This window comes from Strongylocentrotus purpuratus, unplaced genomic scaffold (assembly GCF_000002235.5).
Source record: "Strongylocentrotus purpuratus isolate Spur 01 unplaced genomic scaffold, Spur_5.0 spur5_scaffold_13, whole genome shotgun sequence".
NCBI classification, from domain to species: Eukaryota; Metazoa; Echinodermata; class Echinoidea; order Camarodonta; family Strongylocentrotidae; genus Strongylocentrotus; species Strongylocentrotus purpuratus.
The window spans coordinates 35,137,516-35,164,217 of NW_022145598.1; the positions used below are offsets into that span (position 1 = coordinate 35,137,516).

At 35.7% G+C, this 26,702-nt stretch overlaps 1 protein-coding gene across 3 annotated transcripts; it reads right to left on the bottom strand.

The window, feature by feature from the left end:
* Nucleotides 1-1,227: 1,227 nt before the first annotated feature.
* On the bottom strand, nt 1,228-25,101 carry LOC583574 (uridine-cytidine kinase-like 1). 3 transcript variants are annotated; one of them, XM_030983430.1, is made up of 18 exons: nt 24,898-25,101; nt 23,381-23,595; nt 23,055-23,161; nt 21,861-21,986; nt 20,983-21,027; nt 20,434-20,505; nt 19,355-19,544; nt 18,634-18,695; nt 17,935-17,946; nt 16,487-16,590; nt 15,955-16,048; nt 15,331-15,390; nt 11,074-11,094; nt 6,933-7,055; nt 6,024-6,131; nt 5,010-5,067; nt 3,620-3,718; nt 1,228-2,764 (listed from the first exon to the last, which is right to left on the bottom strand). In XM_030983430.1, the coding sequence occupies exons 1-18, from the start codon at nt 24,951-24,953 to the stop codon at nt 2,727-2,729; spliced, it is 1,590 nt and encodes a 529-aa protein (XP_030839290.1). In that variant the 5' UTR covers nt 24,954-25,101; the 3' UTR covers nt 1,228-2,726. The 3 variants fall into 3 exon arrangements, with proteins under 3 accessions (XP_030839290.1, XP_030839289.1, XP_030839291.1); XM_030983429.1 differs by having other exon boundaries at nt 16,487-16,585; nt 17,930-17,946; XM_030983431.1 differs by lacking the exon at nt 11,074-11,094 and having other exon boundaries at nt 16,487-16,585; nt 17,930-17,946.
* Between the last annotated feature and the right edge of the window lie 1,601 nt (nt 25,102-26,702).

Genomic DNA, 26,702 nt, shown 5'->3' on the forward strand with positions numbered 1-26,702 from the left:
ACAATATATCCAAAGTAGCACTCACTTGTACTTTGAAATTTTGAACATATATTGACATAAAAAACATAATTTTTTAATTTTTGTTTTTTCTGATTCAAGCTTGAGTGTGGGGCTTTTTGGCTTCATACAGTCATCAAAAAACACATCATCTTATATGAGGTCAGTATTGTATGGGACAAAAATGGGTTGGAATACATACATGTATAGTTAACATATGATAAAACCCTGTGCAACATCATTACACATACCTACATGTAACATATGTCTGGGAGCTCATAACTTCAAAACCTATACTTGCTTCAGCAAGGTTATTTCTTTGAAATGCTATTCCAACCATCGGAAATAAAAGACAAAAAAAAACCCAATGCATTATCTAGGAATTTGATTCTTTTCAGCCTAAAATTTCTACCAAAAGGGGTCAACTTATGAAGTTTTTATTTGTGCTAAATATCTTTTTTTCTAGCATTTCATGATCACTTGATTTAAATGTATCATTATCATTTTACCCTACTATGTGCAGTGCATAGAGACTATTTGAGTTTAATGCGCTATACAGTGTGTCCCAGAAAAAACAAAACCGAGAATTATCGATGTTTTAGCATAATTATAATTAATAAATGACACGTATTTGTAAAGTTTGGATCCTCCTCTTTCATTTGATGCAACTCATATGATACATATTACATGCATGAGTGATTAAAAAAACAATTTGAAGAGAGGGTACAAAGTTCTGTTTGTTTAAAGTAATGCTTGCATTTCCATAATTTGATTAAACAAATTAGTTTTCACTGGCTGCCTGCCTTAGCAACAAACAGAGTTGACAAAAGACTCAACTCCGATTCGTTGACGATCAGCCATGCACAAAGAAGACGAAAGACTTGATGCATGGCTGATCGTCTACGAAATGGAGTCTTTTTTTCTGGGACGCACTGTATAATAATCTACTAAAATGATCACTGGGCATGAAATCCGGCAGCATATTTTTCTTTGTTTCATAAAGTAGGCAACAACAAAAGGGGAATTTATCATTTTACTGAATAGCTCTGCAATAGAAGAGTGGGCTAAAGTTCACTTCACACACCCTATCCAATCCATCCAAAAGTTTAAAAAATAAAAGGGAAACCCCCATTGTGAGTGTATCAACATTGCACAATACTGGTCATGTCAAATGTGTACATGTGCATATATGTTGGCAAATTAATACCAACCGAATACTGGGTAAATGAATTATGGGAACAGCAAACAGAGTATCATTTGTGTTAATTTACACTGAACTGCTTACAATTTTGTACTCCATTGATATGAATGAGATCATAATCCGTTGAGCACGATTTGAATGGTGTAGCTTTACATAAAGATGCACAATATTTACGATGTACTTTATCCTCATATTCCTGCTCCCGCCCCCCCCCCCCCCCTGGAAAAAAGGAATGATGTCATATCTATTCAAGACTTACTATACTTTATTTTGAACAGAGGACACTCATAGGACTTGCCTTAATTTGGCTCTTTCTTGGCTACTTTACATCAGGATCATACAATTTCAAGATATGTTTGAGAAGAGATGGCCAATTCATGCCTAGCTACATAAAATAGAAACAGAATGTTCTTTTGACAAGTTCTTTGTTTCGTCACAAATGTCTTCCCATAATTATTTGTAAAGCTGAATTTCCACTTTGAGAATGCTGCTGGCAATATCAATGAAAATGGGACCAAAATTTAAGGATACTGGTACATATGAATTTCCAAAAGAGCAATGTTTTTTCTTCTATGATAGCCAGGTGTATGTATACAGTATACTTCCCCAATTAATGATGGGCTGTGGAGAACACTTGACCCAACAAATTTAACAAATTCTCTGAATCATGGCTGATGGCTCTTTATGTATAGCTGAAGCACATATTCAATTTTTGACTGCAAGAAAGAAGTTGGTTACAAAGTAAATGATACCAGACAGATGTGCCTCTATAATGCCACTGTTCAACAAACAAATATTACTGTAAAACTATACATGGTAAAATAATATTAATAATGATTAATATAAGATGTTGTTAAATTGTGCACTTTTGGCAACTGTTAATCACCCTGGTTACAGCATCTCCTGTATACGACTACCTCAGTTACAACACCAAATCAACCCAACCCGACCCATTTTTGACGAATGGGGGTAATGCAATTTTTTGTCAGTCTGGTGTCGGTCTGGTGTCGGTCTGACGGGAGTATCAGTACACAAAAACAACCTGGGGGTGTTTCACAAAGACTAAGATTGACTTTAAGTTGGATTTACTATTGCAGGCCGTTCATACCACTGTTTGCTCTCATCAGTTACTGGCATTGGTCTCGCAAGGGACGTACAAATTATGGTCACATATCTACAGAATTTACCTTTTTTGATAGTTCATTATTGAAGGAAAACATTATCTAAAGACCATAATTAAGAGACCAATGGTGGGAGCAACCAGTGCTTGATAGGCCTGTCATAGTTAAGTCTAACTTAAAGTCAATCTTAGTCTTTGTGAAACACTTCTCTGAACACAAAACAAAACTAATATCAAATCTGCACTTCGAGCTAAACAAGTGTTACCACAAACACTGTATGAAACAAGTTCATCTTGCAGAGATGGCTTTCAATACACTATAACTGTCCTGAGAAGCGAAGGAGTTCTTAAAGGCAATTGTCTTTACTCAAGCTAATGCCAATATCTGCTGGTGTCCAGTCATCCCTGTCATGAACCAGTCCCAAAGTATCTGTCTCCAAAGTTACCTAAACCAAGAAAAAACAAAACATTGTAGATATCAACAAAAGGGAGCTGGTGTCATGAAAAGCACGACCTTTGGAAGAAGGTTTTAAAAAACAGCTAGCAATAAAACAAACTATTAATATAGAGATCAAAATAAGCATTCATGGTTATAGAAAAACTGTTTGCATTATTCCAGGACAACACTGCATAGGCTTTGTATGTTTTATGATTCAATCTTAACATACTACCAGAACATGAGACAAATACAGTTGGCTTGCACCTATCCCCAATTATTTTTTTAAAGATAGAGCACTATCAAAAATTGCAACAAAGAACTGAATTATTGTGGAAAATGTTATTTAACATTAATACTACACTCTAAAGAAAATAAAAATTCTTCTCATTCCATCGGACATACTGTTGATATTCGAAGATCTTGTCTTGTTAAAAGTTGTGCTGGATTCCAATAGATCACAATTCAACTTGAGTTTGATATCAATCACAACTCAGTACATACATGTACACAAAAGGTAACTACATAATTGCACCTCCTTTTTTTTCTTCTTCCATTTATATTGATTACGGTACATGATTGTATCTTTACGAATGACTTGAGTACTTGCAATCGATTTGACTCGACCAAAACTCTTTATAAGACAGGGCCATGGTCTATTATTTTTGAGCGTCAAGTAACGCCTGTCTGGAATACTCCCCAGGGAATGGACATTGTGCACACAATGTGTGCCGGCAAGTATTGAATCCAATGCCCGGGGTAATAGTATATCTGTAAAGCGCTTAGAGACATCATAGATGTATTAAGGGCTATATAAAAGCGGAATATTAATATTATTATTATTTTTGACGGGACTATAACTCACCTATCCCTGGTAAGATGTGAAAGTTCTCATTGACCGCCTTATCTACAGCAGTGGTTACGATCTTCACCTTGGGGAACGCATACGCCACCGTTTGGACACCTAAAAACATAATAAATACACCTGTTATCAATATGCAAATATATACATGTACAAGAACGCATACGCCACCGTTTGGACACCTAAAACATAACAAATACACCTGTTATGAATATGCATATACATAACAGGAAAGCATATGCCACCGTTTGGACACCTGAAACATAATAAATACACCTGTTATGAATATGCATATACATAACAGGAAAGCATATGCCACTGTTTGGACACCTGAAACATAATAAATACACCTGTTATCAATATGCAAATATACATGTATCGTCTTAAGAGTAATTTTATCCATTATTATGCAGGCCACAGTCTGTACAGCTTTAATTAAACAACAAAATATTACTGTAATATGAATATATATACCCTTTGATTTTTTCTTTTTAATTTTAAATCAAAATGTCCTTTTTCAATGTGGCATAATTTTGTACATGTGTACCCGCAGTCAACATTAACATTATATATATGCACAAGTAGGGTGTTTTTCTCTCTACGGCAGGTTGTAGTTTCCAGGACCCACAAACGTGCAGGAGAGAAATCCTTTTCCTCTGCTATACCTCGCTTTTCCTCAGTGCTTTTGGTCTTCACCATCTCTTCCTGTTTACCACAAATTCCTGGAGATCTTGTAAACCTTGAAATCAATTGTATGGCCTTGCAGTATTTATATTTATTGTCTGAAATTAATTACATGTATGTCCATTTATATAACAAGTTTGTAAAGCATTGTGATATAGTTAAACTGTAAGAGCGCTATATTAGTTTGGCATGGTTTGGTGTGGTGTGTCGTGTCGTGTGGTTTGATGTTGTGTGGTGTGGTTCGGTTTGGTGTTGTGTGGCGTGGTGTGGTGTTGTGTTGTGTTGTGTTGTGTTGTGTTGTGTTGTGTTGTGTTGTGTTGTGTTGTGGTGTGGTGTGGTGTGGTGTGGTGTGGTGTGGTGTGGTGTGGTGTGGTGTGGTGTGGTGTGGTGTGATGTGGTGTGGTGTGGTGTGGTGTGGTGTGGTGTGGAGTGGTGTGGTGTGGTGTGGTGTGGTGTGTTGTGGTGTGGTGTGGTGCGGTGTCGTGTGGTGTGGAGTGGTGTGCTGTATTGTGTTGTGTAGTATAGTGTTGTGTTGTGTAGTAGTAGGCAACAGGGAGTAGAGATGGAATTTACATGGTGTGTGGTAATGAAGGCTAACAGTAACCACAGTTCTACCCAGAATTAAGTAAAATGCACTATCACAGATCATGAATTTTATGTTTAATCCATACACTTTAGACTGGAGTTCTCTATAAAGATTTATACTGACCTGACTCGGCAACTAGCAGTGAGAGAAACAGGATGTTTTCTTGGGGTACATCATGGTCCTATAGAAGCATTGGCGGAGGGGAAAGAATGTTAATAATATAGACAATATGACATGGTATTTGTTATCAAGAGATGGGTCCTGTGATATTAAAAAAATATCTACTTACAATGAATTATATCAATATCTCCAGTCTTACTTTGAATAATTGCATCTTACTACACAATAGTACGTATTACATCTACATGTGTATATGTGCAACATAAAATTTATTGTAAATTTACGTTTAATTTATGAAATTAAATGTACGACAAAAGAATTGTAACTTTTAGCGTTACAGGACCACGTGCACATATAAATACATTTTATTCTGGTAGAGCTAAATATCTTTAGGTTTCCCTGATTCTGATGATTATCAAAAAAATTATTCCCTACATGTACATATCGTACATATATGCCATGTTGGATTTTGTATTTGAAAATTATCTGTTTCTTTCTGAAATGACATTGACATGGAGTTTTGCCTCTGGCCTGCTTGTCGTCATCTCAGTCATAGCTCAACCAGGGCCCCTTCTTATAAACAGCAGATAGGCCAATCTTTACATTCAGCTTTCAGGGAGGATTCATTCAGGTATCAGGGAGGTTTCTATCCATTGCATACAGCATAATGGGAATAATCTTTCAAAAAATCAGGGAGGAATTAACAATTTTAAGGAGTGATGTGTCAACAAACAAAAAAAAATTCAGGGAGGGTTGGCATCTCTGAAACAACTGAAACAATATATTTGCGATTGATATCAATCGCAACTATGTACATAAGAAACTGTAAACTTGCGATTGATTCTGATCAAACGCAGCTCCTCATAAGACGGCCCAGGACTGTGGAATCCATCATACTTTTTTTTTAATGATAATAGAAAATACAGAATTATTATTAAAAAAAACATTTTTAGTATAAAGAAAGGAAAGATAGGAAGGTGACACCAATTATAAAAGGAGGATGAAAAGTGAGCTTACCAGAAGGACCCTGATGGCCATCATAGCTGCTGCTCCTGTTGCTACGGTAGCATCCATCAAGATGACGTAATCTTTCTTGATGTCCTTGGGAAGCCTCAGGTAGTGAAGCTAACAAACGTCAAATGAAATGTGATCATTGACCGATACATGGGCATTCGAAACGTCATATTATCAAGAAAGGGGGTGGCTGCTTCACATTACTTTAGAAATTTCAAACAAATTTGTTCTCCACATACGCAAGAAGAAGATTAAGGAAATGCCTGCACCCATGTCATGCTAAAAAGCATTGCATCATGCCAAGAATATCTTCATTTTATATAAGCTCTTGTACACATTCCTAAGGAATATTGTACATCAAAGGGCAGGAATACATCTCTTCTTTTAGAATACACCTACATTCTTTGGGGTGAATCTTCTATTCAAAGCAGATCAGATTTATTTACCCATCATATTATTCTCAATTTCATAATCCCCTACATGATACTGCCATACGTCCTCGGTAATCTGTACCCCCGTTATATTTTATCCAAATTAAATTCCAGATTGGACTTAGGAATGGAATTTTCAGGGATATACATGGACATCTAACAATAAAATGCATTTTCATTTCAATTATAAAGATTAGTGATAATTGACGAACATTTAGTCTGTGAGAGCTAGCAAATAGCATGACATGCTGCTGCTACATGTACATGTAGTTGAGTTTAGATCAAAATTTTATTTTACTTAAATCTTAGCATTTATTATTATTTTCTAGTTTAATTCTTTTAGTATTTCATTCACAAATGGATAAATCTCTCCTTTATTTAATTTTACTCCTAGCATTTATTATAATGTTTTAGTTTAATTCACTCCACTCATCTATTTTTGCCATGAATGGAAATTAAACAAAATTGATGTACATCTTACCTCTGGCTCTCCAGATATGTTATTCGTCTGTATGAGGATCTTCCCTAGGCGGATATCCTTACACACCTCACTCAATGCAGGCTCCATCACCTCCCCCGCTCTCAGAATGGACACACCGCATATCTGCACAGCACATAAAAGGAAGTTATGATTGGAACATTCCATTTTTAGAAATAGGGGAAATCTTGCAAGGGGTTCATGTAGAAGAAGAACAGATAAGGAAGAACATATTCACCATTTCTAGATGATTAACCGAAAACCAGTATAAATACCCAAAGTGCAAAGGAGAAAAAAGTGTAAAAGAAACAATTCCTTCGCCTAGTTACATAACAATCTGAGAATCAATGTGTTAAGTAAATCATTACAGAGGATATCCGATTTCTAGCAGTTATCTTTCGTTTTTCAAGATAGCAACTGTGATTGTAAACTTGTAATCATACAATGATAAAATCAGGCGGTTTTATTAGAAATGAAAAGACAAATTAAAAATCAAACATAACTGGAAAATAGGGTGCATGTTTCATCTCTCCTTTTTCTACACGGCATCACTGCCATTTTTATAACGATTCATGCTTGCTTTCCAAATTCCATATATGGTTATGCAAACTACATGTAGTAATGCTCTTGCATAGAATTACAAGAAACTGCATTGTAATTCAGTCAACCTCTATATTAAAAACAGGTTGTTATCATTCTTCTATTCTACAGTCATCTTCTACACTTTTTTGGAAATCAAAATACATTAAATGCTATTAAAGAAGACAACTAGAAGCATGAATGCTGCTTCTCTTCCTAATATATCAAGGTTTAATTCTGTAAAGGATGAAATAAATATTCACAGCAGCAAGAAAAAGAAAACCTAACCTACTCACAGTGAAGTAACAACCAAAATCAGTGCACAAATTGAATTCCAATGTTTCAGAGATACTAAACAAATATTCCCACGAAATCCACAAATATCTGTAATTCAGTAAACCAACAGCTGCAAACCAGTAACAAAAAGTCAATGAGATTAGAGAAGGTTACTGTTAAAAACGGCCATTTTGCAGCAACAACTGAACCTTTCATGAAATGTACTAAAATGTTTATGCATGCAAAACTTTTTTTCAGTACACTTGGAAGTCCAGAAAAGGGGGAAAAATATTTTGCGTAAGTACTCATAGCTCAATAGAATAGATAGATGGTGGATTGCTATATGGAACCCTAGTTTACAAATACCAAAAGAGTATGGACTGCTATATTAAGTTCCTCATACAAGAAGTTCGAATTTGTGCTTGAAATATGAGTGTCATGAATCATTGTCTAATGAATAGGTTTCCTTTAATTTCTTTCATGCTGTCCCATATCTGTTCAAATGTTAATTTTTTCCTCTATTTCCAATGAATCTGAAAAGGGTTAGTTCTTCTTTAATCGGGGCTCAACACCAACAGTCTCCCGGTAAATCTGGGTGACCCGGCCCAAATCTCGGTCTAGACCCTAACATTTCGTTACAGACTTTAAACATTTCAATCCTGACCGCCTTCCAAAAAGTTAGTGAAGAGCCCTGCTGATTTATAACATGTATTAGTTCTTTCTGTGTGCTAACATGATATAATGATTAAAAATGGGGTGATTCCATCTTCCAAGGATTTACTTTGCAACAAGTGAACGTATCGGTATGACTGCGATAAATATGTATAGTATACGCAAAAATATGGATTTAGTTGCTTATAATTGGACACACTTAGAAAAACGCCCTATTAATGTAATTATTATTATTATATGTAGTATGCCTCACGCAGCGTATTGCTGGTCTAAACACCTGATTAAAATAAGATTTCTACATGTACGTCTATATCTTTAAATACTCCTCCCCCTACTTTTCTTCTCATGTTTTTTTTATATAACATCCCGGGGACGATTTAAAGGTACACCTGTACAGACCAGTTTTGGAAACGCCCCCCCCCCCCTCTCAAAAAATGAAATGGAAGCTCTCATTACCAATCATGTAAAAGAATATGTTTTTAATAAGACGTGATGATACAAATTTTGCCCGGAAACCGCCTACTAATTGATTGGTAAATCATCATATCGATCAGGCCTGGATAGATATCACGAATGCACTTCAACGTTGAACATTTGGGCATATATTTCTGCTTTTTTGCAAATTTAGGTTGAAGTATTGCCCTCTAAACCTCTGAAGGCAATATTTGAACCATATTGAATGGATATTTTGCACCCTAAATCCTTGAACCGCAATTTTACAACTACCGGTCTATATCTTTAAAAAAAATTACTGCAGATTAAACCGAGGACCTACTTTTCCATGCAAATAGAGTGCCTAAATGAACATACCTCTATGGGAAATGGTGTCATATTTAAAACAATTTGCTGGGTTCTCGAACAGAGGTCGTCCTCGTCTTGCGAGTGGTCCTCAGAGTGAAGGTACAGTCTTCCTAGTGTTCTTAGTACCCATCCACCCCCACACCCACGCACACACCCACACACACACCTTCAATGTCACAGTACTTTTAAAAAAAAATTTATAAATATCTCAATCCCATGCAGATTTTTAGTAGCATGCGTTGAAGTAAAGCTAGGTTTACAATTTCACAAAGAACTACTACTTGTTCCATGACATACCGGTAAGTTAAATTCCTTACAAGACACACAAAGCTATCAATTGGTGATTGCATGCTATTTGTATTTTTATATGTTTGATACTTTGTTCTTTTGTACAGGTGTCATTATCTGTTTATTTGTTGCAGTGATGGTGGAATGCTCCATGATTTCAAAGCAGTTACACTACATGGAAGTACATGTATGTAAATTTGCAAGTATGGTATTAATTAATCTGTATTGTAATTGAACAAAAGCATGTTGGTGGATGAAATATAGCACAAATTGCTTGTAAATTACTAAATCATTCTAGAAACATTAATATACATGTATGTTTCTAAATGTGAAGATAGGCTAAATTCAACAAATTTGGAATAATAATGCAATGTTTGACAAATGATTTACATTGTACCTACATGTATAGTATTACACTCCTCACTTCTAAAGCCAGGACAGTCTTAAAAAAGATATTTAAGAGGATGGCTGATATCTATATATTAAATTGAAGCAGTTATTCTCACGAAAATAAAAGCGTACTTTGCAGTAAATCATACATTAGTAACTAAAATTTATTTTCTATTAAAAAATCAAGATATAGAAAAGAACAGTAAAAAATACATGCTATGATGCTTTTGATGTGCTTGAAATGTAAAAACAGCAAACAAGGGAGAAAAAGACTTTGGATAATAAAAAGGAATACATCATTTCTATTAATGTTATGAACTGCTTTAATTCACAACCATGAGTTTATCGCACCGATATGATTCATCTTTTAAGCCCATCACTAGAGATATGTTAGAACCTGAAACCTTTACGCCTTAATAACCTATGACCTAGGTCACCTAAGGTCACTTATATGTGTAAATTAGTTGATGAGGAAACCCCAGTAAAATTTGAAATAAAATTCTCTTTTATTTATGAAAGAAATAGATGAGAGATTAGCAACTGTGCTTGTTCTACCCAAAACCTAACCTACATTCACATTAATAAAGATAGATATTGAAAATGGATGTTATTTTCCCCATATTATAACCCAATTTTAAGTTTACATTCAATGGATAAATAAAGTTAAACATACCCAGTCCTATGGTAATGACTACCGGTAATCAATTTTGTACATTTTGCGACACAGAACCTAGAATTTCTTGTTTCACTTCTGCACAATTTTTTTTTAAAGTTAAAAAAAATAATAGTGCAAAGAAAATTACTGCATCAAAAAGTGAAAAGAGAAACTCATTTGGAACTCATGAGGGAATTCATGTAAATGCACGGCAAACTTAATATTCAAATAACAAAACAAATCATTCACTTTTAGTAAAGATTCTCACTGAACTAAACCCAGAATACAATGTACATGCAGAATAAGTGCTGGAATATACCATGACTGATCCGTAATTAATCAAGTTAGTTTACCAGAGACTTTGTATAGCTGGTTATCATGAATGAAATACCAATCAGGATATTTTGAGTGGACTGGCGAATGGATGAACTTCACTTCAAGCCGAGTTGTTATTAAATATATTTTGGGTTTCACAAGACTAACCTTATTTTTGCCATCACTTGACTGTAAAGATCAAAAAGGAAAAAATTAAATCATCACATTTTTCTTCAGCTATATATATGGCATACCTAAGGGTGATGTTTTTAAATATTTCTCAATGGAAAAGATGATGGTGATGATGAGTTTATGGTGGTGCTTATTGTGCATGTCGATACAGATGATATACATGACCTCTCATGACCTCAAGTTCTTTACAAGACAAACATGAATACAATAAATGATGATGGCAATTTAATACAAGAGCTACATGTACATTTATATCTTACTATTAACATGTACATGTAGATACAATGTACATTGCCCAGATACACATGTATAAGTGCACTTAACAACTAAATAATTAACACCCCTTGTAAATGTTATGCTTTTGTGTTTTTCATATTCACCTCCAGAATGAAAGGTAGAATGGTTGAATTAGGGACTTTCTTAAATGCTTTTAGATGTAAGCTTAAATATATGTCATATTCTCAAGAAACGTACATCCGTACAAATGAATTTTTCACATACTTAAAAAATATCAAACCTTGGTGAGGTTCTGAATAATTTAGTTGTTAAATTTATATCATGTATCCAACCCAGTGAATCACCAAGTTACATACACATACAGTCAAACCTGTCTATAAAGGTCACCCAAGGGTATCAGAACAAGTGGCCATTGACAGGTGGCCTTTCTAGGCAGGTTCTACTACATGCATTTTTTACCAGAGGGAGATAAATTACACAACCACTGTCTTCAGGTGGCCTTAAAGCCCCACTGTCCTACTTGTAGCTACCTGCTCTCTCTATATAGAAAACTTCCCCAATCGGTGCCTGTTGGTCCCCCATGATCCTCTTTTTCTTATGTTAGTTGAGAGCTGAGTTAATGAGATAGCCACCTGTCAGTGACCTTGCTGTGTGGTTTAATCCCGTCTGGCCCAGTAGTATTGACTGTCTTTAACAGAGAGCTTGCCACTAAGACAGGTTTGACTGTATCTACAAAGAGCTACCATTATCCTAAAGTTAGCAAATCTGCCCAAAGGTGCTGCAATGAATCATTCAAGGCATTATTTCCTACCTGGTACCCATGGTATCCTATTACCTACACCCGGGTAAAGAGTGGCTAAGTATAGATCAATGCCTTGTAAAATGACACTAGGCTAAAGGACATAGGAGCCACGGCTGGGATCCAAACTGTGAACCATTTGATTCACAGATGGGCGATTTATATCCTCTTGACCAAGACACCTGGGGGTGTTTCACAAAACTTGTCATCAGTGACAAATGACAGATTTTGTTATAAGCTATTGAAATCCTTGCTTCTTATTGGTTATCAGCAGATTTGTCACTGATTTTTGTCATTTGTCATTGAAAAAAGGCTTTGTGAAACAGGTCCCTGGTTAATACAATAATGGCAATGCTGTTCTGGAAAGGGGGAATGAAGAATGTCAAAAACTCCAACTTGTGATAGTCTAAGTTTCTTTCTAAATGCATGTTTTGTTTGTTCACTACTGCACGTGTCTTAAATCGAGTTCAACTTAAGGTTATGCATCATATACATTAACAAAATGTTTAACCTTTTGTATTCAAAAGTGGACCAAATTAAAAAGACATATAGCTTTTAATAGTCCACTGCAATATGGAGCAAAGCACAATTAAAACCAAAAAAAAATTAAAAGAGAGAGAGGGAGAAAGAGAGAGAAAAGGAGAGAGAGAGAAAGAGAAAAGAAGAGAGAAAGAAAGAGAGACTGATTGCAGTCATAAAATAAAAAATAAAAATTAATTTCATGATGACATGACTTTGTGTTTACTCAATTAGTTTCAGAAGTATGCTACATCTCATCCTTACTGGATGGATAGAGTAAACACCAACAAACAGTCCATATATCAGTGTACCAACAAACTCCATCCACTTTTCTTAATGATGAAACCATGCCTAAAGTTATAGTGTATGTATTATACTTGCATGAATACTAGCCAATGATTTTCAAGTGTGATCTCTACTGCCATGTGGTATTCAGGTTTTAGCTGGGCAATTTAGAACATCATCTGCTAAAATCACAACATAGAGTGTACGATCACACTATGAATATTGATGATTGCAGATGATCGAACAATATTCAAATCATACTCATACATGTAAGTGTCGATCCGTATGAATTTGTATGCTGTACACGAGAGAAACACACACATTTGAGATAGCACACAGTAAGGTTCTTAAACTTTGCCATTATCAGATAACCAATAAAAAATTTACAATAATAACCAATAAGTTTACATGCATATATTTTTGTTTTCAAATCTTGTCAAAGTGTGGAATGAGGCACGACTAGCACTTGCACTCACTTCTAGTTCCCAACAATAACATTCCCTTTAATATGAGTAATACACATATTTACATGTATATCTTGTACATTAAATGGTATGCATATCTATGTCTAGAGTTTTTAACATTTTTAAACATTACTCTTCCTTTATGTATTTATACGGTATCATATTATTCTTTAAAATGTATGATTGTTCATATACTGTCATTATTGTGATGTGTTGTTGTAAATGAATTCAATTCAATTCACTTTAATAAGAAAAGGAACGGTTAAGAAGATCTTTACATCGAAAGGATTATCTGTACACCTGACACATGTACTAAAAGCCCCTCCCCACACCTTCCCTTCTATAGTGTAATACATGCAAGGGTCCTTCATCAGCAAGTGTGTATTGACTGCACACATGATATATATGATATGTATCAAAACGAAACATATTGAACGGCTAAACACTTACATGGGCATCAATGTACAAGACAAGGACAAAACGTTTGGATTAAAGGGAGGTGGTAGTCAGTTTCCATGTGTAGCCGGTCATAATTCGCTGACACCAGACTTGGTGGAAATACCACTAATGGGTGTACAAGTCTGTGCACAGCCAACCCATGGCCCCACCGAGAAATACCCCCTAGTCTCTCAGCGAGCCTTTGGATGAGGGAAATGTAAGATAATGACTAATCCTTATGTTGCGATTAATTAGTAACCAGAAAATGCAGAGCATTTAATACATATTAAAGGCCTATAGGTCATAAAACTTAAGGCTAATCCTGGTGATTGACAACACCTGTTCTAATGGGTAAACACCAGAATCATGTTGAATTCCCCAAGAGAGCCCACTACTATGTGTCTTTAAACTAGAAAACAATTCTCGCTACCCCAAATAGCGATTCTGCCGAGATCCGGGGAAAATCCTGAAAACGCGCATTGCATTATGGGATAGCTTTTCGACATTACAGCTTCCTGTGCAGGCGCGCGATAGCGCAAACGTAAAACGCCGTCGCCACACAACGTGTATGCACCGAATATGTCGTCTGCTCGGTTTTGGGTTTTTTTCGCAAATATTTCAACGTTTATTTGAACATTTCATTCGTTGTTTTTTGCGTCTTTTGACATCAGTGACGATGGTTTTCTTTTGTGAGGCTGCACAGTGCTGGGCTCATGATTCCAAGCATAAGAACCCTGAAAAATGGGGGTGGATGAAGGCCGTGACTTGGGATGGGACTCTATACCGGAAGTTGTAGTGACGACCCGAGAGAGTGAAAATTACCTCGTCTCGCGAATTTCGAGATTTTCGTACCTATTTAGGATAGCGAGAATTGTTTCTGCATCTCCTATGGTCTCTGTACATGTAATGACATTACATCTGCAAGTCAGAGTGATTTAATGAGCTAACCAATTTGCATTGTAGAAGTGCAAGTCCGAGGTATTTGGTCATTTGCTGTCCCAGATGTTATCAAGAATAATGGAAAATGAACAGCAATTTACTTTTATGGTGTCATTTTCTTCGATATTTGGTCTGCTCCAGCTCTAGTGAAACCTGTATATAAAGACCACTTTGGGGAGACAAGAAACACTGTCTTTGTATTTATAAGCAGGTGGTCTTTAAGTACAGGTTTCAAGGAGAAATTACTTTCAAGACAGAAAATGTGATCTTTACAGAGACAGGTGGCCTTTCTATACAAGTGGTCGCCAAAGCAGGACCCTGTTTCTTAAAACTTGTTATCAATAACAAATGCTAACTGAATTTTGATGACAAACTTGCTCTCGGCCAATCAAATGCCATGATTTCAGTAGCTTATAACAGTTATTGTAACTTGTTCTTGTTTGTGAAACAGGGCGCAGGTTAGACTGTGATTCCAAAATTCATTATGGCCGATGGTACATGTAGCTCTAAAAATAAATCTGAGCTGTGGATCGTTCCATATTTCATACTTACCCTGCCTTTGAATCTCTTGCCTGCATACTTGGTATTCTGTGGTGTTTCTACAATGCAGTCCTGAAACAAGCCAATCAAATAAATATATACTAACAATTAATTAATCACTAGGAAGTTCAACAAGGCCTGTGATTATTGTTGTACCATTTCAATGTGAAATGACTTCCTCTTGTACAAGTTGTACATGTATCAAAATGATTTCTTTCTTTGTCCATTTTCTACATGATGTGCAATTATAATACCCAGCCATCATGTGACACAGGCTCTAGGGCAAAGGCTAAAGTCCCGGAGATTTTGGCATTTGAAGGGCTCGAGTAGAAGGGAACAGCTTAAAAAGGTATTCCGTTGTTTGTAGTCATTTCAATCTATCCATTAATGAAGCAATCTTGGCCCCTGTTATGTACCGGCTCCAATTCCCTTTTTTACCCAATTTCATTATGTTGAATAAATCTAGTCATCTGATTGGTCGAAATTGGAGTCGTGATTTTAGCCAAGCCCGCAAAGAAATCAAATGATTCACCAGCTTTACATGGCTCTGCAAGTAATGATTTTTAGATCTTTCTACAATATGTACACTATATTAATCCATGAGTATCATTAATATTCTTCAAGGTGAGTTTTTACCTCGAATGGTAGGAGTGAGAGAGCGTACTCTATTAGAATCCTGGTCAGTCTCTGAGAATAGAAGATGAATTCATCACGTCCTGTGTCACGATTCCTAGTCAGAAAAGAAGATTGGAAACGACATAAATCAAGTCAATTTTAGAGTTATTTGCAAAAGTGCAAAATAAAAATAAAGAGAAAGAGAAAAAGAAGACAACTGGGCGAGAACGTCTGTGCATGCCAAATCTTAAGTGAGTGCATTGACTTGTCTATTTAAAGGTCCATTTAACCTTTACAAAGAGTGCAGTTTGTTCTTTACACTTACAATATATTTTTACACAAGTAATTTTTAAAGCTCAAATAGTGTTTGAACATACAATACAAACATGGAGTCCCACATATAACTCACAAAAAATGCTTTGGCTAATTGGTTCAAAAAGACGTGTACCAATCACCTCAAAATAAATTTGTGTACAGCTAGAATGCATAAAATCAACTTCAGGAAATTCCTCATTCTATAGGTCTAATAATGAATCAGGGGAATGCTTAATACCTGATAAATGTGTGCAACCCTTGGACCTGGACCGTATTAGTAACTACATAGAGTGTGTCGGGCAGCGGCTGGTTGACGTGAGCTAGTGGTAGCTCAGCTCTGAAGAAAATCAAAGACAACAAAATAGAAAAGTCAATGATTTAGCAGGGGAGAAGAAAATGATCATTTAAAATAAGTAGGTTATGTTTGTAAATGTATTCATATTGACCTGCTACAGACAAATGTAACAATTCATTGAAGTGTGATAGAATTAGAATGCATGTTTTAGGTCGACAAATTCTGTTTTTCAAAGCTTTAGATTTCAAGTTTTCAGAAAGCTGTTACTCCTCTGACAGACACTGAAATAGAATGTAATTGATATTTGATATTATTGTAATCTATGACTTATAAACTTTCTGTTGATGTATGGTTCACCTATTTCATTTTCCACTCCCAACAGGGTCTTTAACCCTACGTTAACTGGGGGGGGGGGTCAATTTGACCCCCCCCCTGTAGAAATTTCGCGACTACTCCGAAACCGCGGCAGATATAAAATTTTCCTCTCATGACTTTTTACTTTCGAGTGTTACGCATCTTTTAAAACAATTTTTTTGAAAATCGGACCTACGGTTACAAGGTCGCGTGACCTTTTGTCTTTGCATGTCAGCCCGAAAATCGCTCATTTTCGTGATTTGAGTACAAAACATATGTAAAAGTCATTTTTCCTAAAAATAGATGAAACATTGGTTATTCAGTCTTGTTTAAAGTTTAGGTGTTCGTTTTGGGGTCAAAATAGTTGAATTGTAGTTATAAATGAAATAAAACAACAAAAACAATAAAATACATAAGTTAAAAAAACAATGAAATACATAAGAAATTATAAAAACAAGAGATAACATAAGGAATAACCTGGCTCTTCCAATTTTTGTGTTGTATTATTATTCCAAATGGTCTAATAAATATATGTAGTGAAAAAGAATACTTAAATATGAATAATCTATGATTTATGGGCCGAAATGTGAATTTTATGACCTTATTTGCATAAATTACCATAAATATGCAAATGAGTGAATTTTTCAAAAATTTGAAATTACCATAGTATTCTATACACTTCACTTGACATGCATGCAAATTTTCGCGGCGATCGGCGGTAAAACGGCCGAGATCTTAGGGGGGGGTCAAATTGACCCCCCCCCCAGTAAAAACCTGGTCTGAAATAGCCCAGTTAAAATAGGGTTAAATATACAGTCAAACCTGTCTATAGCGACCGCCGAAGGAAAACACAAAAAGTGATCTTTGTAGATGGGTGGTCTTTGTAGACAGGTTCCTTTAGTACATGTTTCAATGAGAAACCATTTTCAAGGGAAACACAAAATGTGGTCTTTGTAGAGAGGTGGTCACTAAAGCAGGTTTGACTATATCATACTACCTTTTCTAGAATCTAAAAACAGATGGCCTGCTTACCTGAATTGGAACCCTCTCTGGAAAAGAAAAGAAGGACAAAAATACAAGATTTATAGGCCATATTTTCAGAATGTGCATCAGTATACGTCACACACTGTACAAGCAAAAGGATCTTTTCAAAATCTCGTACACCAGGCATTGATGAATACAGATTATTCAACTGCAATATTGGTGGAATTCATAAGCTTCAACTTCCTAGCATAAATGATCAATCCTCTAGCATAATATAATAACTTATATTAAATCTTCTTTGAGAAAAGTAAAAGATTTAGTTATGGTCAGCTCTGAGAGGAGCTCTGGCTATAACAAAAAAGGGGGAAAATTGAATGCATATACGTCCATGTACAACATTGAATGCGAGAAAATCCACATTTCCTAGTTCCTACTCATGATATATGATAATAATAAAACGGTGCTTATAAAGTGCTTTCCACTGAAGTCTCTAAGCACTTTTTCATTAAATCTTCACAATTGATGAATATAACAATACAGAAATTTCCAGTAGGTTCCTGGTATAAACTTCTTCCATTAGCGTAAATATAAAATCATGAAGATCACAAAAAGATACTTTAATTAACAGAAAATGAGAGAGCACATAATAGCATGTAAATAGGCGCATCTCCTCCTCCATACCTAAAAGAGCTCCTAAGAACAAAAGGAAGTTTTTTTTTTCTATTCTGGAGAAAAGAATCTTGTATACTCACCAATGTGAGTTGGTCATGTACATGCTGGACGATAAGGATCATCGCAACCTCATTCTCAGCTCCTGTAGGTATATCAACATATTTAGTAAGGATAGTACGGTGAATAAGGAGAGAAAATTAAGCTTTTGATGAGGAAATAAACCGGTTTACCAACATGCACCTGTATTCAAATTTACGGATGTTTCTTTCCTGGGGACCTACACTGTAGTGACGGGGTATTCCATTAACCCCTCCGTTATTAATGAATGAACTACAATACATTACTTTTTTTTCAGATTTCGTTCAAACTTTCACCAGTCTGCTTCTCTGCTTTCTTTAAGAGTAGTTTGCTATCAAGGTTGGATTTCCCTTTAAGAAATAAAATATATTCCGCATTTACATAGTGCTTAATACATCGACAATGTCTCTAAGTGCTTTACAGATATAATAGTACCCTGGTCATTGGATTCAAGCTTGCCCGCACATAATGTCTCCATTCCCTGGGCAGTATAACAGCCAGGCACCATTTACGCCATTAACATTCGTATCCTACCAGGTACCCATTTAGCACCTGGGTTTAGATAGGCAAATGTAGATTAACGTCTTGTCAAAGGACGTTAGTGTCGGGCTGGGATTTGAACCCTGTACCTTGTGATCTACAGTCCATCGACTTATCCTCTACTCTAGACCAGAACACCTCTACAAATATATGATTCTTGGAGAAATGAGCCCAACTACTGACCTCTTGGCACTACAATATCTGCATGCTGAATAGAAGGCTCGATAAACTGCTCAAACGCTGGCTTCACAAATTTATTATACTGTTTGATGACTCCTTCCAGGCCACGCCCCCTGTCAGTGATGTCCCGCTTTAGTCTCCGTGCAAGCCTGATGTCTGAATCGGTGTCTACGAAAATCTTGAGGTCCATAACCTGTGTGGGAAAAAAATATTTGACAGCACAGCAGCAATAGTGTGTTAGAATGAATAATAAGGATGGCAACAACAATTGATTCTGATTCTAAGATTTTTCTGACTTGTTTTCAATTACAACATCGAGCACGCGATCTCTATCTACTGGGTACAAGCCAAAAAAATTCTTTATAAAACAATCCATTCTACTGATAGGATATTACGTTACTTTCTATTCAAACACAAGCCATCAAAAAGAAAATAGTTTTCCTGATATCTTTCTAAAATTATTGGGGAATAAAACAAATAAACTAATTTGGGTAAAAACACTAGGCCTACATTGCTAATGTAATCTGTTAAAAGCTCAGAAATGAAATACTGGTGTATACCATTTGTCTTTATACTCCGTAACTTCAGCCTGTTTGAGACATACAAATACAGAGAAACCTGTAGGTAAAGACCACTCAAGGGAGCAATAACAGTGCTCTTTATGTATAGGTTTTTGAGTACACATTTCAATGAGAAACAATATTCAAGGGAAACAGAAAATGTAGTCTTTATAGACAGGTGGTCTTTCTAGATATATATACCCTGAAGGAGGCCTCACAAGCCGAAAGCTTGTAATAAAATTGAAAAGTACAGCTACGTCTCACGTTCCTAGACCATTTTATTCACGCCTACATATTCTGGAACACCTGTTGTCATGTCAGAGTTGAGAATTCTCGCACTTTATATTTATATATATATATATATATATATATGGTTGCTAAAGCAGGTTTCACTGTAAAACATTCACTGACAAGACATTCTCTGTAGGATTTTCGGTAACACTATGTACTAGCTTTTATAGTCAAATGGTTGTGGACATACAGTTCGAAGGAGAAGGAGAAGTCAGCATACATGTAACTTACATCTATGAGTTCTTTCTTCGCAAATGCCATAATTCCTTCGAAAATGACAACATTGGCACCATACATAGTTTTCTGAAAATAAAAAATTACAAACAATGAAAATTAGAAAGAGTTCACATCTGGGCCCCATCTCACAAAGAGTTGATATCAATCGCAACTTATTTGCGATTGATATAAATCGCAACTATGTACATAAAAGAGAGGAAAATGCAAACTGGAGATCGCTTGGAGGACTTACGATTGATTTGGATCAATTGCAACTTAAGACGGGGCCCTCAAGTAGAAGTAAATGCTGAAATATTGAAGTCTTTTAGAAATTATTGCATGGGGTCGTAAATAACATTTTTTTCTTGAAATTTTACAAGATGAATTCCATGTTTAATTTCAATACCTGATTAGGAGGTAGAAATATCAAGTCAAAAATACATGTACACAGTTAACAACAGGATATTCATAGTTTTTCATAGTTTTTCAAATCATATTGATAACTCATGAAAATTCACGGATCTTTTTATTTTTTTCTATAACAGAAGTAATTGGGAAGCTTACCATTTCTCTTTCTCTACTGTGCGTTGTGAAATTATACACTGGAACCTGAACCATAAAACATAAAGAAACATCACAGGTTATAAGACTAGAAGAGACAAATTCTTCATACCTTTGAAAGAGAAATATCAATTTTCAAAGGAATTGCATATCATCACAATTGCTTTGATGCAAAAGTAAATTGTTGTATGCTGCAAGTCTACAGAAAAGAGGGCAACATTTGTATTTTTATTCCTACAGCTGGATAAGAATAGTAAATCTAAAACAGAAGCTTATAACTAGTAGCAGCTCTCTCTATATCAGGGCAAGTCAACGGTATTTTGGTAATTTGATTTTCCACATGATACCAAGTTTTGAGTCAAAATCATATATTGACATGAACTATGTCATTATATTTCATATTTGATCTGATCCAAGCTATAGTATAGCAATCAACCAGAAACAATATATACCATAATCAGAGACATGGTCAGTAATTTTCCAGGCCAAAACAACTTGGATTTGCCAATTAATTAACATCAGGTAAAATCTCACCGTGTCTTTGGAAGCTCAAACTTTACATGGGCTATAAACTTGGACAGTTTAATGTTTTTCACTCTATACTTGACTAATTACTATATCAAGAAATGCGCATTTGTGTTGTTGTTGTTTTCCACCCCTGTTGTTGTTGATGTTGTCTTATTGGTGCTCTTATTGTTGCTGGTGTTGTTTCTGCTTTGATGTTGTCATTGATGTTGCTGCTGTTGTTGTTGTTGTTGCTGCTGCTTTTGTTGTTAGTAGTGGTGATGATGGTGGTGGTGGTATGATTTTTTTAATCATTTATGCATTTGTTTTTTGTTTCTGTTTTGCTTTTTGTTATTTTGACTTGAAGGATGACAAACCTCTACATGCTTCCCTTCCTTGAGTTTCTTCAACGTCTCCACAAGAAGTTCAAAATCAAAGGCATCCGGATGATCAAAGTTGTACTCATTTCTGTTGGCTTGTTCGTGCTGCTTGGGGCTCAACACCTGTATAAAAATAATGGTATCAAACATCTCTCATTATTGATGTATCACATTTCACAACACATACATACAGAACTGAAACCAGAGGCGGTATTCTGAACCCTGTGTTATCTCTAATATTGTTGTATCTTTGAAGATAAGATAAAGTTGGTATTCTGAACATTGTTGTAACTTTTGTGTTATCTTTTGTTGTATCTTTTCTCTCATCTTATTGGCTGTGCCTGCGCTCATACTTTGGTGCGCTTGTAATTGTGCGTATTATTAATAAAGTGGCATTTAATCCTCATTTGCATATGCGCACGGGAGATAATATGTCAAGATAATTGGTATTCTGAAAGTTGTTGTATCTTTTATCTTATCTTATCTTGCATGGTATTTACAACAATATTTACAACAGGTAGGGGTTGTTGTATCTTTCGTGGTGATATAATGGCGGCAATATTTTTTGCCCAGAACCAACTTCGTGCCAATAGACGAGTTAGAAGAAGATTGTGTGTTGACCGGAAACATCACAGATGAGAACTTTTTAAGATATTACATGCTAGGATATGACGATTTTAATGCTCTCATCTTAACCAATATAGTGAAAGCATGATTTTTCTTCATGATCCACATTCAACAGCGCATAATGATGACGAGCGTAATAAGTGCTCAAATAACTAATTACACCCAAGATTAGTATGCGCTAGGCGCATCTTCAGATATGGCATTAAGTATTCCTATTGGTTGACCTATTTATCATGCTTATATAAATAGATTTTGATTGGTAGGTTCCATAAAAATGGGCATGTCATCAATGGTCAAAGATAAGATAGAGGCGGTCCTTCAAGAGATAACATAGGGATAAAACAATGTTCAGAATACCAACTTACAACAATATTAGCGCTGTGTTATTCTGGAAGATACAACAAAAGATAACACAAAACTTACAACAATGTTCAGAATACCGCCCCAGAGGTGTTATTCTGAAAACTGTGTCATCTTCAATATATTGAGAGGTCTTTTCAATAACTGCAATTACAAACACAAAATCAAGAAAAAGTAGCCTTGACTGAAGACTAGTTGACCCACCTTGTAGAATGAGTCCATTGAGAGGAGACTAACCCATGGTACATCCAATGCTTTGATGATTTCATTGGCTACAGTGGTCTTCCCAGATGCACTGCCTCCACATAACCCTGCATTCAGAACAGAAGAAAAATAGTGGGTTCTAGCATACATTAGTTGTTGCTAGGTATGGCAAAATTGATGGCTTGCCCTAACTAACAACACATAATATATGCAAGTATAAATATGGTTAACTTACGAAGATGGCCTATTAAAATCATTTATTTGCATGTTATCTCATTTACAAGGTGACTTATTAATGATCAGTTTCAAAGTTATCTGTATCATACCTATGACAAAAGCCTCATGAAGCTGTCCCTGTGAGTTATACCACGGGGGTCTTCCAGCGGTGTAGATAGTTCTATTAGATGTTCTGATGACCGTATCACCCGAACCACCGGTAGAAATGGTTCTCTTCCTGACTGGTTTAGATGGAGAACTAGTGATCGATGATGGATCAGTAGTTACAGAAGAGGGCAGACTGTCAAATGCATCACTAGTGTTGCTGAAATTAAGATTTGAAAAAATTTGAAATGATATTTGTCATATATATTACTCGATTAGTGAATATCATGATAACATCTCTACGTGCTTCTTAAAGGGCCCCACTAATCAAAACGGGCTTGAAATTAAAAATAAATGATGGAGAAGAATTTTTGACGCAGATTCCAAATATGACAATGATTATTCTTAGAAAACATCAATAATTCTAGAATCTAGATTTAAAAATGACGACTCAGACCGCTCAGGAAAAAAAAAAGCCCAATTCCGGAGCTGTATTGTGCAATAGCATATGATGTCACTGCAGGAGACAACATTGGCATTATAACACGACATAACATAGCACTTGAATAGAGATACCCTACTATAACATACCAAAAATCAACTAAATCTTTAACAATTGTTCAAATTATTGTCATGATTTAAAAGTCATTAGTCGGGTATCTTTCCTTGTTTTGTGTCTAATTTTCTTATATTTTTTGGAGTATTTTTCCTAAGAACGAAGACATTAGTATACAGCTTCAAATCGGAGGTGGATGCCTATCTTTCAACACAGCTCGACAAGTTTAGTTATAGGCCCAGCAGGTGATAATTCTGTTGAGTCTTCCCACAGATCCAGCGATGGACCTATTCTATTAAGGAACAAACTATTTGCAGTGGTGTAGGCGTACTGATGAACTATGGGAGGGCATTACAACTACAAGACATTGTCTTACTAAGGAGCCCGAAAAGACAGGTGAAGAGGTGAATACATGCACTTTCTCACAGGTTTCACGGCAAACAGCTGCACAATACAAGTGCATACTGAGGATGGGGTGCGGGAGCGCCAGTGCATGAAGCTAGCGACTGTAATCTCACATCCTCATTTAATTCATGCAAGTTATGAATTGATGATGATCATTACGGTCACTAACAAGGTGACTAATTAATGATCAGTTTAAAAGTTATCTGTAATTTCAAATTCTTTCTAACCTGCTCACATCGGTAAGTTGAAACAAATGTATTTTATGCCCTATCGCTTTTTCTTTATTTTTAATTGTAGGTGTCATCATGCATTAATTGTCATTAAACTCTTAAGTCTAGACATCTATCTAGTGATTTTGAGTGAAATCGGTTGAATTTTGTACAGTGGTGATTGAAGATCAATAGAACAGGTTTTAATACACAACCAGGATAGTAATGCAGCTATGTGTGTCTGGAGTTAACGCACACCTCTCCGAGCTCCCTCAGGCCCCATATGATTACAATATTTACTTTACATGAAAATTAGCACGTGGGAACATTGTTTTGCTCAAGTCTTGTTTACCTTTCGTCTGAGGCTCCAGATGTTCTCCGCAATGCGATATTAATTGTGTCTGCCATTTTATTAATACGAAAGGTATTGCAAGTGACACTCAGTCCTGATCCCCCACAGGTTAGAGTCTAAAAAATGTGACATAAAACACTGAAAAAGAATGTTTCAAAGAAGGTCTTCACATGTCCACTGTCAGATTTGTCACCTAGACATCTCGGCCACAGGTACGTACCAAATGCGGTAAATGAGGACTCGATATCGAGACTTGACCCGTACCAGCTCGGTATAATAGGGTCTTAATATTTATGTGCTTTTCCCGGTTGCCCTTTCCCCCTGACATACGTTATTAGAAAAAGGAATTATAATCATACATTATACATTAGAATACTCTTTTAAAAATCGTGCATTAATTCTTGACTCGTACAATGTATAAGTGATCATGGTGATTGCATGTAAATGAGATGTCGTCTCATCTCATGTTAGAGGGGGACGGGGGTTCATGATCTATTCAGTGATTCAGCTTTTTTTAAAGCTTTTATGACCTTGCCATTTCCTTTTAATCAGTTATTGTATGCATTTTCTTGTATTCAGTTATTGTATGCATTTCCTTGTATTCAGTTATTGTATATTATCATGTTTTTAATTTTATGATGCTTTTTATGCTTTTTTCCTTGTAAGTCTATTATTAACAATTAAATAAAATCTAGGTAGAATAAATGAAACGTTGAATCATTTGCTAACCAGATTTCTCTCGTAAACTGCGATTATACTAAGGGGCAGACGAAAATTAGAAAAATCGCACCCCCCCCCTCTTGAGCGCCAGGGGAGGGGGCCCATCTAAAAAATAAAAAAAAGGGTAAAATTAACGTGTTTTTACCTGTTTTTCCCCCAGGGAAAAAAGACAAAGTATGTGGTTTAGGTAATGAATAGAACCATTAACAATCTTCTTAACGTAACATTTATAAATTGCACATTTCGCATAATTAAAAGTAATATTCAGGAGAGAATTTATTTCTTGTTTCCAATGTCCTTACCTACAATTAATATTATTTGTTTTATTTGTAGTTCTACTTGAAATAGGTAAAATATCAAATTACTAGTTATATTCCAAAACATAATCACATCCTTGCAATATAACATAAAGTGAAAAATTGAGTGAAAATCGCGCCGACAATTTCGCAACGACTTAGCCAGCCGGTGAATAAGCGGGGGGGGGGGGGGGGGGGGGGCGGGGGGGAAAGAGCAATTTTTTGTCCCGGAAATTGGAAAATTTGGCCGACCTATATTGCGTTCAGTAGGGGGGGGGGGGGTAAGGTCAATTTTTTGTCACCCTTTAGCACAATTTTGTTGTTGTTTTTTCTTCTTTTTTTCATTAAAAAAATTAGAGGTTTTTTTTTCCTCCAAAACAAACACATTAGACAAAATTGAGGGTAACCCCCCCCCCCCCCCCCCCCCTGCGTACGCGCCTGCACTTTATCCCCTGTTTCTACTTCTCTAAGATTCGAAAATATCACATTCGTGTTCAAATCATTCACATAGCTTAATCTATCTAACCAACACTGCGGAAATGCTTTCTTTAATTTTGTATTTTTAAAATCAAATAAGAGCTGTGTTGCTTTCACTTTTGTATTTATTAAAGTAGAGTCATTCCAAATACCATTTGTAATCAAATATGAATTTTCAATAAACCTGCATCTATTTTTCCAAATAATTTCATTTGGAATATTTCTTACTTTAAACATATCAATGAATCTTAGTTCTGACCAAGTACAGAAAATATCTACATAGAATCCTGGCAAATTATGTTTGGAGCATAA